The sequence below is a fragment of the Plecotus auritus genome (assembly GCF_963455305.1).
Source record: "Plecotus auritus genome assembly, chromosome: 1".
NCBI classification, from domain to species: domain Eukaryota; kingdom Metazoa; phylum Chordata; class Mammalia; order Chiroptera; family Vespertilionidae; genus Plecotus; species Plecotus auritus.
Genome location: NC_137770.1, coordinates 174,635,302 through 174,650,072, shown reverse-complemented (window position 1 = coordinate 174,650,072; position 14,771 = coordinate 174,635,302). Strand labels below are relative to the sequence as shown.

At 40.1% G+C, this 14,771-nt stretch overlaps 1 protein-coding gene across 1 annotated transcript in view; it reads right to left on the bottom strand.

The window, feature by feature from the left end:
- Nucleotides 1-2,973: 2,973 nt before the first annotated feature.
- Nucleotides 2,974-14,771, bottom strand: part of SLC9B1 (solute carrier family 9 member B1) — a gene marked incomplete at both ends in the record, with an annotated part of 67,494 nt that continues 55,696 nt past the window's right edge. Inside the window, 4 exons of the mRNA XM_080655250.1 lie at nt 2,974-3,150; nt 4,904-5,040; nt 6,813-6,921; nt 11,070-11,176. Of these exons, the coding sequence (XP_080511376.1) occupies nt 2,974-3,150; nt 4,904-5,040; nt 6,813-6,921; nt 11,070-11,176 (530 nt within the window). The remainder of the gene's footprint in view (nt 3,151-4,903; nt 5,041-6,812; nt 6,922-11,069; nt 11,177-14,771) is intronic.

Sequence of the window (14,771 nt, the reverse complement as noted above, 5' to 3'; positions counted from 1 at the left end):
CTTCACAGATAAGAAAAAGCTAAAGGAGTTCATCACCACCAAACCAGTATTATATGAAATGCTGAAAGGTATTCTTTAAGAAGAGGAGGAAGAAGAAAAAGGTAAAGATAAAAATTATGAACAACAAATACATATCTATCAACAAGTGAATCTAAAAATCAAGTGAATAAAAAATCTGATGAACAGAATAATTTGGTGAATATAATAGAATAAGGGGCATAGAAAGGGAGTGGAATGACAATTCTCGGAGGAAAGGGGTGTGGGGGGTGCGGGAAGAGACTGGACAAAAATCATACACCTATGGATGAGGACAATGTGGGGGGGTAAGGGAAGAGGGTGGGGTGGGAACCGTGTGGAGGGGAGCTAAGGGGGGAAAAAAAGAGGAACAACTGTAATAATCTGAACAATAAAAATTAAAAAAAAAAAAAAAAAACAAGAAAAAAAGAAAGAGCGAGGCCCTGGCCACCGGCTGGTTACGCTGTAGTAGGTGTGCGGCCCGCCAGCGATTGCCCAGCAGAGGGATGCCCATGCCAGCCAAGCCATCACACCCCATGCCTGTTGCCTGCAGAGGGAGTTTACCAGTGGCACGGGAGGGGGGCAGCACTGCACAGATGGCAAGCAGTAGCAGCGGTGGGGGTGAGGCCAGCTGCCTGCAGCCAGGGGAAGGAAAGCCCTGATAGGCCCTGATCTCAGGCCAGGTCTAGGGACCCTACCCGAGGGGTCCTGGATTGTGAGAGGGTGCAGGCCAGGCTGAGGGGACCACCGCCCCCCCCCCCCCCGCCAGTGCACGAATTTTCGTGCACCAGACCTCTAGTAAGTTTATAATTCTTTACCACTTTTGGCCTTGTGCATTCCTCCCTTGGCAACCCTAACACATACCAATAAGAAAATCTAAAACATTAATTGGATTTGATAACATGAAGGCCATTGATTACATTATTAAGAGCAGTTTTAGTTAAGTGGGAGCAGAGAATGAAGTACAATTTCTATTAAAGCAGTTTGAGTAATAAATAAGTAGTAAGATAGTGGACTATGATAAACTGAGCTTTACCACAATAACACCAATAAAAACAAACCTTAAAAAATGAGTATAATAAACAACGTGATTGGAAAAAAAGAGATAAAGAGAATCACTACCTTTTGTGTATATTAGGCAAAAATAGCTTTTGTATATTGGCCCTGTGTTGTTTATTTACAGGAGGCTGAGACCCACTAGCTCAAAAGCCCCCTGGCAGGATACCAAAACTTTATACATCAGTTGTTTTAAACATAGCCCAGACAAGCAGGTTTTTAGCCATTTAGAGCTTGCCTGCTTTACTTAATGAAACTGTGTCCAAAATCTGCTTGCCACAGACAAAATGAGCCTTGGGCTATAAAGATGCTAAGTTGCTGCTACCCTTTGGAATTTTCTGACCCAGCATCTCCCTGCCAGGCTGTATGCTGCAGTGTGACAACATGCATAAGCCCCCGAGACACAAAAACTCCCTCTCATGCTTCTCTACCCCAGGAGTTCCCTTGCCCCCTCTCCTTCTGGATGGTGGCCCCCATGGCCTTAAGCCTCTGGATGGTCTCACACTATTAGGGCCTTCTGCAGACCTGGAAAGCGTTGCCCAAATAAAGCTTGTGTGATAGTGCCACCTCGTGGCCATAGTTTTTTTCTTGATCAGTCCTGAAATATTCAAATTCACCTCCTTACATTACATCATAATAAAAGTAAAAACTCTCTAAGAAGATACACGGATCCTAATATTGTAGATATATAATAACACAAATAAAGTTAATTAAATTACAGTAATTTAATTAGAAGACAAAATTTTAGAGATAATTTAAAAAAAGATCAATGGTTGCAATTCAATTTCAATACAAAATAGAAGTAGAGAGAGGAATGTGTTTGGCACCCAAGGGATCCACTGGGAGTTCTCTAGGTAACCTCTTGTTTAATTTTGATGGCTTGATTTAAGTAGACAAGTGCATGGCATCCAACATTCAGTGGAGGAGGAATGGTGACCTGGGCTCAGACACCTCAGGGATGAGGATCTGGGTCCATCCACCAAATAAGTGACTGAGACCAGCAGAGGTGCTAGCTGAGGGTGAGAGGAATGTAGACCAGACAACACATGAATAGCAGAGGAGGGAGACGATCAGTTGAGGATGCAAAACCAGCTGCTGAGCTAAGGCGTTGTAGTTCATTCCACTAACGTTCTTTCATAAATTTCCCCAGCAAAAGAAACCAATCAGAATCCTGGAGGAGTTTTTCTTAGATGCAGTGAAATCATATGAAGCAATAGACACAAATGGCACAAGGGGTGGACAGCAGTGTATTCTGTGGTGTATATAAAACTGCCATCTTCAAGTGTTCTCTGTTGAGGGCTCACAACCCAGTCCCTCAGATAAAAGGAACTGTGTCGCCCAAATTACACTTCCTCCCAAGGACAGTACACATCCAATGGCTACTTGATGGGAGTTTATATTAATTGTTGCCAACAGACTTTTAAGTAATATGTTGTCAATGAAAGAAAATGAAAAGTTGAGTTAGATGAGTTGTTGGGGAACTGTTGGTGAGTGGACAGGAAATAATGATCATGTGGTCAGTGGGGGCCACTGAAATTCAGAGTGTTATTCAAGCAAAAAGCAACTGAAATAGGTGTCTATTTTGTATTAGGAAGCAATTCAGCCTGATGGATTACTTTAAACATTCCAAGGGTATTTACAGATTTATTTTGTTCTTGAAATATGTAAATACTAAGAACACATTCTATTTTACATTTTTTAATTAAATTAACTTTGTAATAAAAATCATAGAAAAGCTCTGTAATCAAATCACATGTTTATTCAGTCCTTGCTTCTGTGTAGTCTTCACATATTTGTATCTTTTAATTTTTGTCTCATGTAAGAAAATTCATTAGAAGAAGCAGGCAGGTGATGACAAATGAACTTTTAATGAAGTGCTCATTATGACAATTTCTGTTTTATTTAGTTTGGATCATGGCGTGCAAGTAATCTGGGCCCCAGTATGTTAATAAGCAGAGCTCCATTTGGAGCTGTGATCAAGATGGCTAAAAATGCTATAGTCATCACATCCTTCGCATATGGTTCCAAGTGGGGTGAGCTGACTCTTGCAGTTTCTAGAGCCAGAGGACCTAACACAGCCTGCATTTGGGTGGTGGGTGGGTGGGGGAAGATGAGGCATAATGAAAATTGTTAAGCAAAGTTAACATGTAATAAAAGCAAATGACTCTGTTAAAATGAGCAAAACCTGGTACTGGGATAGCGATTTTCAACAATTATGATACAATAATTTTTAAAACATGCAATACTTGACTATTTAGTCAGGGGCATTGACCTCTTTTCCCTTAGATTGTCAAATTAAAAAACATGACAACAGCCAACACAACAATAGCTGTCCAATATGAATGAATCAAAATTACACCTATTCTTTTTTTGTCAAATTGGCAAAAAATATAATACATTTTTTAGTGTGCTACGGAATTTTAGTAATTAGTTTATGTAGATGAAAAAGGTTGAAAATAGCTGTACTAGACTATTAGAAAAGAGGCAAGACTTAAAGCACTGAGGGATTTTCATGAGTTACTCATTAATGCTATGTTCTTCTTAGCAAATATCTCTAGAGTAAGAGTGAAATAGTGACCAATCAGCATGCAGACATTTTAAGGCTGATTTTGTATTTCTGTCATCTCAGCTTTCCCCTATTTAAATATATATATTTTTGAATGCTTGTATGACTCTCAGAACCTCGAGTTTTAACTGAACCAGGGTTTTTGCTTATTTGCCGTTACCAAGTACCACTTGATTCTTGGCTGCAACAAGACAATCCAAATACGAAGGTTTCTTATGGTTCACTAGGATTTTGTTGATCATATTCTCCTTGTTCTTCCTCCTTGGGAGGCAGTGTGATATAGTAAAACTGACAAGGAGTTTGGAATCTACAAACTGGGCACTGAGAGATTATGAACTAACTTGACTAAGGTTATAGGCAAGTAACATGGTATTCAAAACAGGCAGTCTGGCCCCATAGTCTGCTCTCTAACTATGACATAGAGAATTTTGTTGCATGGAGGCTCACAAGCTTTTGTTTTGGAATAACAATGGAGAAAAGAATCTCAGGGAATGAAGACATTATGCATCCAGGTGAAAAAGTCTAACAGTAAGTAGTAATACCTTTTTAGTAGGAGGGAATATCATTGAATTAGAGGACAAACTACATTCATTCATTCATTGATTCTTGTAAGCATGTAAGGGTTATTTATTGTGTGCTTCTTGCTTCCCCGGCACTGTGCTAAGTGCTAGAGAAAAACAATGGGGGAAACCCTAGACATGGTTCCTATCCTTTCTGTGTGATCTAGTAGGAAGATTCAGTCAGTAATCAAATAGTCATACAAAATAAATGTATAATTAATAATAATACATGTACATTCATGTGTGGTGGAGTGGGTGGAAAGAGAAGATATATTTTAAAAAGAATCAATGTATCTCTATTTTAAAATCATAACATTTAGTTCCACAATATTTAGCAATATTCAGCCTACAATGTATCTCTATGACAATTCAGTCTGTAGGCTGATGCTCTAACCACTGAGAAAACTGGCTAGGGCAATTTTTTTTTTCAGATATACTCTTATTTTATGTTTTGGAAAAATAGAAAACAATTTTTCATAAGTTAAGGAAGTAGTTAATTAAAATTTAACACTTTTCAAATTCAGAAGAATTGATTTTAAAACTGAGATTTTTAAAGATTACATTAATTTTAATGAGTAGCTATGATTAATCAAGCATTTTAAAAATAAGACTAATGGCCCACATATTGTGATTGGACAAACGGCGGTCATTTAGAATTTTTAAAAATCAATATTAAAATTATTAGAATGACTTAATATGTTCTTACCTGGACTGTAGCTTTGGGTATCCATGAGAGAGCAATAAATATTTTCTCCTTAAAATTAAAACCAGAAAAAGACACCAAGAAAAATGTAAAAGAAATTCGAACCAATAAGGCCAAACTCATAGAAGCAATAGAAATACCTACAACAGATAAAAAACAAATATAAATAACAAAATACTTGGGAAGAAGTGGTTTTTTATGTCTAGAGATATGATCTGTAAAAGTATTGAAAACTTTTAAGACTATTGAAATAAGTGAATATTCAAGAAAATTTAATTGTACTGGACAAAAAGCTGTTCCTAATGTGGTAACTAAAATTTCTATTGGTAGTTCATCTCATGGTAAAATTCCTGAACATGCAATGAAACTAAAGCAGTCATATTTTTGTCAAAAAATTAAAATTTAAAGTCATCAAGACTGCATTATAAAATTTACAAAAGCCTCCATTAATCAAAAAAGGGGGGATAGTAGGGTAATATCATGTAAGGAAAAATATCCTATAAGTAAATTACATCTAGAAAACTTTTACTTTACAAAATTAGTTTTCATTTGTAATGCTAACAGCAAGACACCCATGAAAAACACACATGGTGTCTAAATAAGACAAAGGAAAATGGTTTGGGCAAAAATAAAAAAGGATCCCAAATCAATTATATAGAAAAGATTCCTTTATTAACTTTTGGTCGAGAATATGTTTGTATATTTTCAGAAAACAACTCCAAGACCATGTGGATTCCTGCAACAGAGAGGAATTGACAGGTCTGCTCCAACCACGAAGACAAGAGGAGAAACAGTCCAGAGATGGAAGACGCTGATGACGCCTTGCCACGCTAGCAGTCAGCAGCTGTGCGATGCAGCAGGTTGCCTAGGACCAAACCAGAGAGGGTCGGACCTGCATTGCCACCATGTGCCCACCATCTAGATATCATTGCTGACAAGTACACTTAAGGAACTGTTTGACATTGAAACGGGGACTCAGAACTGTTGGACATTGAAATTGGGACTCAAACATTTTTTGTCATTATATGTTTACTTCTAGTCTGCAGAGGCAAGATTTTTTAAAGGAAAGAAATGGGGAAAAAATAGATACAGAGGCAAAGAAGCATTGAACAGACTGTCAAACTACAGCGGGAAGGCAGAGGAGGTTGGTGGTGGGGGGGCTGTAAGAGATCAACCAAAGGACTTGTACGCATGCATATAAGCATAACCAATGGATAAAAAACACTGGGGGGGGGGCATGTAAAGGCATGTACTGGGGGGAAGAGGAGGCCAGGGGAAGGTCAATGGGGGGGGGGGGAAAGGAGACATATGTACTACTATTTGTAATACTTCAAACAATTAAAAAAATTAAAAAAAATTAAAAAAAAATAAAAATAAATAGTAAGATACAAATGTTCTTAAGTTTTAAAATTCACCAAAATAAAACTAAATCCCCAAATATTAACAGGGGGGAAAAACTAAAAAAAAAAAGACTATTGCCTCTGTCTTTATTTTTTAAGTAAACATAATAATCATAAAAAATATAAATATAATTGAGGCATTTATGTAAAGCAGAAGAGGTTATCTGATGGTGAAGGTACATAAAAAATAAGATAAATTGCATTTAATTCTGAGTTAATAGACTTCAAACTTTTACTACAAGTGAAAGTATCAAACAGGTGCTGATAGTATCTAATATTTCTCCTTGGAAAAATATTCTAATCTTCATTTCCTCAGGTCCCTTAGGAAAGATATGGGACTATCTTTGGTAACAAAGAGCACTCAGGGTAAAGAAGAACAAATGTATGTTACTGTCTCAACACGAGTTTCTGAAAAAGGCATTCAAAGACATACTGTAAATAAAAATAAAAATTATTCATAATTTTCTTAAATATTTTCAACTCACATTTTTTGTGCTTATAATCATTCTTACCAATAGCATCTGATTTAAGAGCTGCAACAGATACTTCCAATCCAACCAAACCAAAAAGAAGGGGTTGAAAAATATCCCATGCAAATGCAATAATTTTTTGGACTCCAATCTAGAAAAGAGCAGTATATTTTTAGTTATTGTGGCACATAAAATAACTGCATTTCAGAAATTGAAAGTCTATTTTATTACATAAAATTAAGATATTTATTTGTAGGAGAAATGTTAAACAATAAAAATTGAGTTGGTTCATTCTTTTACTCAAACACTTGGGTAGAATTTGACTAACAGAAATACCAAAGCTATAAAATAAAAATATTTGGTAATCGTGTCATGAAACAAGTAAGGTCTTTGGAGCCCCAGACACATTCTGATGGTTCAGAAAGAGTTCTAGCTTTTGTTTGCAAGGTAACAGAATGGAGACAGAACTACATCATGCCCGATGAGAACATACTCAAGATCAGGCAAACATTTTAGCTCTCAATATGAAAGTGAATCCCAATAGTCTTAAATTATGAGGAAAAAAAAATTGGTAATCTGTTAGGCTGTTTTGGAAGGATCCATTTTGAAAACTTCAGTTTTTTTTTTTTTTTTCCTTAAAGCCAAACCCCAAACATATAGATTCTTTTTTAAAATTAATTAATTGATTGATTTTTAGAGAAAGAGAGGAAGGGAGGGAAAAAGAAATATTGACTTGTTGTTCTACTGCACTTATTGTTTCTCATATGTGCCCTGAACAGGAATCGACCCATAACCTTGGCATATCAGGAGTATGCTCTAACTTACTGAGCTACTTGGCCAGGGCAGAACGTATAGATTTTTACTTGGTTGCTTGCCAAGCTTCCCTTTCTGGGAATGAATCTCTCCCAGTTCTATCAGCCAGTGATGTGGTTACAGCAAAGACCCTGTGGACATAACAGTGCTGGCTCTTCTCCAGGAACTTGGATGAAGAGTTTCAGCCTAATCTGGGTTCATCTTTTTAAATAGAAGATACATAAAACTTTGATCTCCTTTGTTTGGGGAAGAAATTATCTTTTTAACTATTCCTTTTATGTCTGGATTTTCTGATGGCCATTTATAGTAAAAGTGAAGTTTACAAGAGGGAAAAACAAAAAACCCCACCCACAAAAAGATGGCTATCAATCCAGATATAGGAATTATGTATTTTTGTCTGCCAAGAGCATCTCCTCCTGATGAAAAAGGCTTTCCCCCCACCCCATTTAAGCAATCCTATCCTATGTAATCTATCTATATTAATAAAAGGGTAATGCTAATTAGACCGGGTCGACTGGCCATCTTCCGGATGTCCGACTTCCTTCCAGACAAAGCCATGGTGGTGGGGGCCAAGGCAGAGGCCATCAGGGGTGATCAGACCGGCAGGGGAGGGCAGTTGGGGGCGAAATCAGGCCAGCAGGGGAGGGCCATTGGGCAAGATCAGGCCGGCAGGGGAGGGCAGTTGGAGGCAAGATCAGGCCTGCAGAGGAGGGCAGTTAGGGGCAATCAGGCAGGCAGGCAGAGAGGTTAGAGGTGATCAGGAAGGCAGGCCAAGGGGTTAGGGGCGATCAGGCAGGCAGGCAGGTGAGTGGTTAGGTGCCAGCAGTCCCAGATTGCAAGAGGGATATCCGACCGCTGGTTTAGGCCCGATCCCACAGAGGGATCGGGCCTAAACCGGCAGTTGGAAATCCCCCAAGGGGTCCCCGATTGGAGAGGGTGCAGGCTGGGCTGAGGGACCCCCCTGCCCTCTTGCACAAATTTCGTGCACCGGGCCACTAGTTTACTTTATAATTGAAAATTTGTACCTCTTATTGTGCTTCACCATTTTCATTTATTCCCCACACCACTCCCTTCTGACAACCATCAGTATGTTCTCTGTATCTATGGGCCTATTTTTGTTTTGTTTTTTAGATTACACATAAGTAAAAGAATATAGTATTTGTCCTCTGATTTATTTCACTTAGCACAGTGCTCTCCACATGCATCCATGTTATTGCAAATGGTTAAGATTTTGTTCTTTTTTTATAGCTGAAAAATATTTCATAAATAATGTTATATAGTTTTTTCCCCCCAATCAGATTAAAAATAATAGAACTAGTGGTAATATTAGTGTGTTGATGGGTTGAGGTATTGGGGACTCTGTTATCCTGGTGGTAGTAAATAGTGTAAATATATAAAATCTTTTGAATGGAGAATTTGGCAGTCCCCATCAAAATAGAAATGCACCATTTCAAAATTCAACAATTCTATTTCTAGGAATATATTCCTACAGAAGTATTTGTATACTTGCAAAAAGACACATGAACAGGACTGTTCATGGCAGCACTGTTTATAATAACAAAAAAATGGAAATGATCTAAATGTCTACAAATAGAGGATTGATTAGAGGAAATAATTCTGTTTGATATTTGGGAGTAGTGAGGAAAAGGGACTATTTTACAATTTATTCTATATGTGTATTGTTTCATCTTATATGAGAATGTTTTCATGTCCTAACTGTATAACTAAAATTTTAATTAATAAAATAATTAAATCAATAAAAGTTATATAATCATATTACATAAAAGTTGGGGGGAAATAGGCCTGATGAGATAACTCAACTCCTGATTGCATTTTAGTGTATGTGCAGTTCCTTTTCTTAAATACTTTATTTCCTTTATTGATTTATAAACTTCCTCCAAGACACACACTTTTGGAATATCTTCCAACCAGAATGAGAAGGTTTCCTAAATGTCCATTATAATGTAAAAAAATTCAGTTATTTTATCTATAAAAATGGTGTATTAAAAATATTCACCTTATCTGTGGTCCAATTCATTCCTCCAATGAAAGTCAACATTAGTGTGAATAACCCTCCAGCTCCATGTATACCGATGCTATTGCTGACTATGACGGCAGAAACACACAAACTCAAAATAAGGCATGCTCTCTTTATTGGAAGATTTGTCTAGAATTATATAAATTTTTATAAATTATTTACATTAAACATATAATACAACATTTACGTTCTATGTCATTCATTATTGACCTTTTGATACTATAATATGTTATATTAAATAATGCGTAAAATTTTGGCTTTCTTCCTCACCAAATATTTTAGCAGACTTGATAACAAGTGACAAAATTTATAATTATTATTTCATCTTCTGCCACATGTTAGTAATGTCAGTAAAATGGTTAAAATATTTTAACTGTAAGTGAAAAAGGAAAGAAAAGAGAGAGCAATATAACCTGTAGTTCTATATAACATATCCAATGGATTCTTAAAAATAAATTTCTGAAAATGTCATTAGTTATGACAATTGTTAGAGGCAAATCAAAATGGACATTACAGATATACAAGAGTATTGGCACATTCTTTCTTTTTTGGGGGCACATTCTTTAGGGCAGGAAAGGATTGAGTTTAATAGTGTTGCCTTAGTCAAAGGGAGTGGGAATGAATTTAACTTAGATCAAGGGAAAGTGTGAGTTAAGAAAGATTAGAAAAAGTTGTCAGAAGTCAGTAGGCAATTTAGTGAGGAAAAGGGTGGGGTAGAATGGAGATGATATTTTAATTATATATTTTTAAAAAGTATCCATTGCAAAGTATTATGCATTAGGAAGCTTAATTTAAAAACCAACAGCATAGCCCTAGCTGGTTTGGCTCAGTGGGTAGAGTATCGGCCTGCAGACTGAAGGGACCCAGGTTCGATTCCGGCCAAGGGCACATGCCCGGATTGTGGGCTTGATCCCCAGTAGGGGGCGTGCAGGAGGCAGCTGATCAATGATTCTCTCTCATCATTGATGTTTCTCTCTATCCCTCTCCCTTCCTCTCTGAAATAAATAAAGAAATATACTAAAAAAAACCAAACCAACAGCATAGTAAAAAGATATGTTATCTCTGTCATAGCACAACAGGTTTCAAAAAATATTTTTTAAAGGTATTTAGTCAGTAAGTACATAATCCTTTATAAAAGGTGTATATATTTTTTTCTGTCAACACCTTCATTACATTTATAAATACAAGATTTACTCAGTGTTCCATCAAAAAAATTTTCCCTAATATTCCTTATTTGCCAAGTCCAGAAGCAAAGACTTTAGTCAAGGCCATTGACTCCTATCAATCAGAACTGTGCTCAGTTTAAAGCAAAGTAGGCAATGGAGGCTACACTTTTGGAGAAAGACAAAAAATATTAAATGTAATATTTCATGGATATTTAAAAAATTCAAATTTTGAAAATAATAACCAATTCTATACTTCTAAAGGTTGACTAATTTTTTATTTACCTGATCTTCACTTGGAAAATATTGAAGAAAAATTCCCAAAAATGTTCCTAGTAGCACACCAATAATTATATCCCGAAAAGAAGTTAGGAGATCATGAAGTATGCCACCTAAAAGGGCACACATAAGGAAAACAGATCATAGAGAAAAATTTTTACATACCCAACACATCAGAAAATCAAACATAGGTGATTTATGAAGAAAGGTATGTATTTTACAGAAATATACAAAAATGAATCTTTAATATTAACAAATATAAAAAATGTATGCCGATCTATTTGATACGTTAGATGTGTACTCTTAAATAATTTAATACAAACACTCAATTCAGAAATGTTTATTGAATAAGTAGGCCAGGAAACAAAGAAGTAATACGCTACAATGTGCTTCCCTTACACACCCTGACTACAAGATCAAGTGAGGTAGAAGAATGGACAGGACTGACAAAGAAGCGCCTCTGGCACCTAGCACAAGGCTGGTAATATTTATTTTCGGATGTATGATTATGACAAAGAAAAAAAATATTTAAATATAAAAAGAACAGCCTGGCTGGCATGGCTCAGTGGTTGAACATAGACCTATGAACCAGGAGGTCATGGTTCAATTCCCAGTCAGGGCACATGCCTGGGTTGGGGGCTTGATCCCCAGTGTGAAGCATACAGGAGGCAGCCAATCAATGATTAATTCTCATCATTAATGTTTCTATCTCTCTTTCTCTCTCCCTTCCTCTCTGAAGTCAATAAAAAAAATAAAAAATAAATAAATATCAAAAGAACAATTCAACAGTAACTACATAAAAAAAAATTTATTCTAGGGTCAATCCTGGGATTATTCAAGGGTCAACTGAGTCATCAATATATTTTATGCAACCACATCTGTATAGAATAGTACTTAAAAGTGTGGGTCTGGGGTCAAACAGCCAGATTTGTATTTTGGCTACCCTACTTAATGGATTTGTGACTTTGAGCAAATTTATTTATTTAAATCCTCACCTCAGGATATTTTTTCCATTGATTTTTCTAGAGAGAAGGAGAAGTGCCAGGGGAGAGAGAAACATCGATGTGAGACACACATTGACTGGTTGTCTCCCACATGCAACTGACCTGGGCTATGTCGAACCTGTAACTGAGGTATGTACCTTTGACTGGGACTGGAACCTGAGACCCTTTGGTCGACAGTCTAATGCTCTAACTACTGAGCAAAACCAGACAGGGCTGAGCAAATTATTTAACCTACTAGGGGCCCAGTGCACGAAATTCGTGCACGGGGGTGTGTGTCCCTCAGCCCAGCCTGCATCCTCTCCAATCTGGGACCCCTAAACGGGCAGTCGGACATCCCTCTCACAATCCAGGACTGTTGGCTCCCAACAGCTCGCCTACCTGCCTTCCTGATTGCCCCTAATCGCTTCTGCCTGCCAGCCTGATCACCCCCTAACCACTCCCCTGCCAGCCTGATTGATGCCTAACTGCTCCCCTGCCAGCCTGTTTGCCCCTAACTGCCTTCCCCTGCAGGCCTGGTCACCCCTAACTGCCCTCCCTTGCAAGCCTGGTCACCCCTAACTGCCCTCCCCTGCAGGCCTGGTCCCCCCCAACTGCTCTCCCCTGCAGGCCTGGGTCCCCCCCCAACTGCCCTTCCCTGCAGACCTAGTCACCCCCAACTTCCCTCCTCTGCTGGCCAGGTCACCCCTAACTGCCCTCCCCAGCAGGCTTGATCACCCCCAACTGCCCTCCCTTGCAGGCCTGGTCCCTCCCAACTGCCCTCCCCTGCTGGCCTGATCGCCCACAACTGCCCTCCCCTGAAGGCTTGATCGCCCCCAACTGCCCTCCCCTGAAGGCTTGATCGCCCCCAACTGCCCTCCCTTGCAGGCCTGGTCCCTCCCAACTGCCCTTCCCTGCTGGCCATCTTGTGGTGGCCATCTTGTGTCCACATGGGGGCAGGATCTTTGACCACATGGGGGCAGCCATCTTGTATGTTGAAGTGATGGTCAGTCTGCATATTAATCTTTTATTAGATAGGATAGAGGCCTGGTGCATGGGTGGGGGCTGGCTGGTTTGCCCTGAAGGGTGTCCCGGATCAGAGTGGGGGTTCCCTTGGGGTGTGGGGCAGCCTGGGCAACGGGCCTGTGGTGGTTTGCAGGCTGGCCACACCCCCCGGCGACCCAAGCGGAAGCCCTGGTATCTGGGGCTTATTTATCTTCTACAATTGAAACTTTGTATCCTGGAGTGGAGCCAAGCCTTCTGCTTGCTCCGTGGCGGCAGCCATTTCTGTTGGGATTTATGTATCTTCTATAATTGAAACTTTGTAGCCTTAAGTGGAGGCCAAAGCAGGCCAGGGCTGCAGAAGCTTGGCTTCCTCCATCACCGCGGGCAACCCTAGCCTCCTGCTCTCTCCAGCTCCATGGCTGCCGCCATTTCTGTTGGGCTTTATTTATCTTCTATAATTGAAACTTTGTAACATTGAGTGGAGGCCTGGGCCAGCAAGGGCAGGCGGAAAGCTTGGCTTCCTCCATTGCCAGGGAAACCCAAGCCTCCTGCTCGCTCTGTGGCTGCAGCCATCTTGGTTGGGTTTATTTGCATATTCCCTCCTGATTGGCTGGTGGGCATAGCTGGTGGGCATGGCTGGTGGGTGTAGCGGAGGTATGGTCAATTTGCATATTACTCTTTTATTAGATAGGATGTTCCTCAGTTTCCTTGTCTATAAATGAACATAGCACTATTGTGACCATTAAATGGGTGGAAACATCAATGGAACTTAAAACAAGTATGAAGCAATCCTATTTAATAAAAGAGTAATATGCAGATTGACCATCACTCCAACACACAAGAAGGCTGCCCCATGTGGTCAAAGATCCTGCCCCCATGTGCACACAAGATGGCCACCACAAGATGGCCAGCAGGGGAGGGCAGTTAGGAGGGACCAGGCCTGCAAGGGAGGGCAGTTGTGGGCAATCAGGCCAGCAGAGGAGGGCAGTTGGGAGGAACCAGGCCTGCAAGGGAGGGCAGTTGGGGGCGATCAAGCCTTCAGGGGAGGGCAGTTGGGGACGATCAAGCCTTCAGGGGAGGGCAGTTAGGGGTGACCAAACTGGCAGAGGAGGGAAGTTGGGGGCAACCAGGCCTGCAGGGAAAGGCAGTTGGGAGGGACCCAGGCCTGGAGGGGAGAGAAGTTGCGGGGGACAAGGCCTGCAGGGGAGGGCAGTTAGGGGTGACCAGGCCTACAGAGGAGGGAAGTTGGGGGCAACCAAACCTGCAGGGAAAGGCAGTTGGGAGGGACCAGGCCTGCAGGGGAGGGCAGTTAGGGGTGACCAGGCCTGCAGGGTAGGGCAGTTAGGGGTGACCAGGCCTGCAGGGGAGGGCAGTTAGGGGAAAACAGGCTGGCAGGAGAGAAGTTAGGCATCAATCAGGCTGGCAGGGGAGTGGTTAGGGGGTGATCAGGCTGGCAGGCAGAAGCGGTTAGGGGCAATCAGGAAGGCAGGCAGGTGAGCAGTTGGGAGCCAGCAGTCCTGGATTGTGAGAGGGATGTCCCAGATTGGGGAGGGTGCAGGCTGGGCTGAGGGACACACACACCCGTGCATGAATTTTGTACACCAGGCCTCTAGTTACCCAATAATATTGTTGTTCACTGTTTATCCTCAGTGTTTGTCATAATGGCTGGCACAATGGCTGTATATGTATATATATATTTTAATTGATTTTTAGAGAAAGTGGA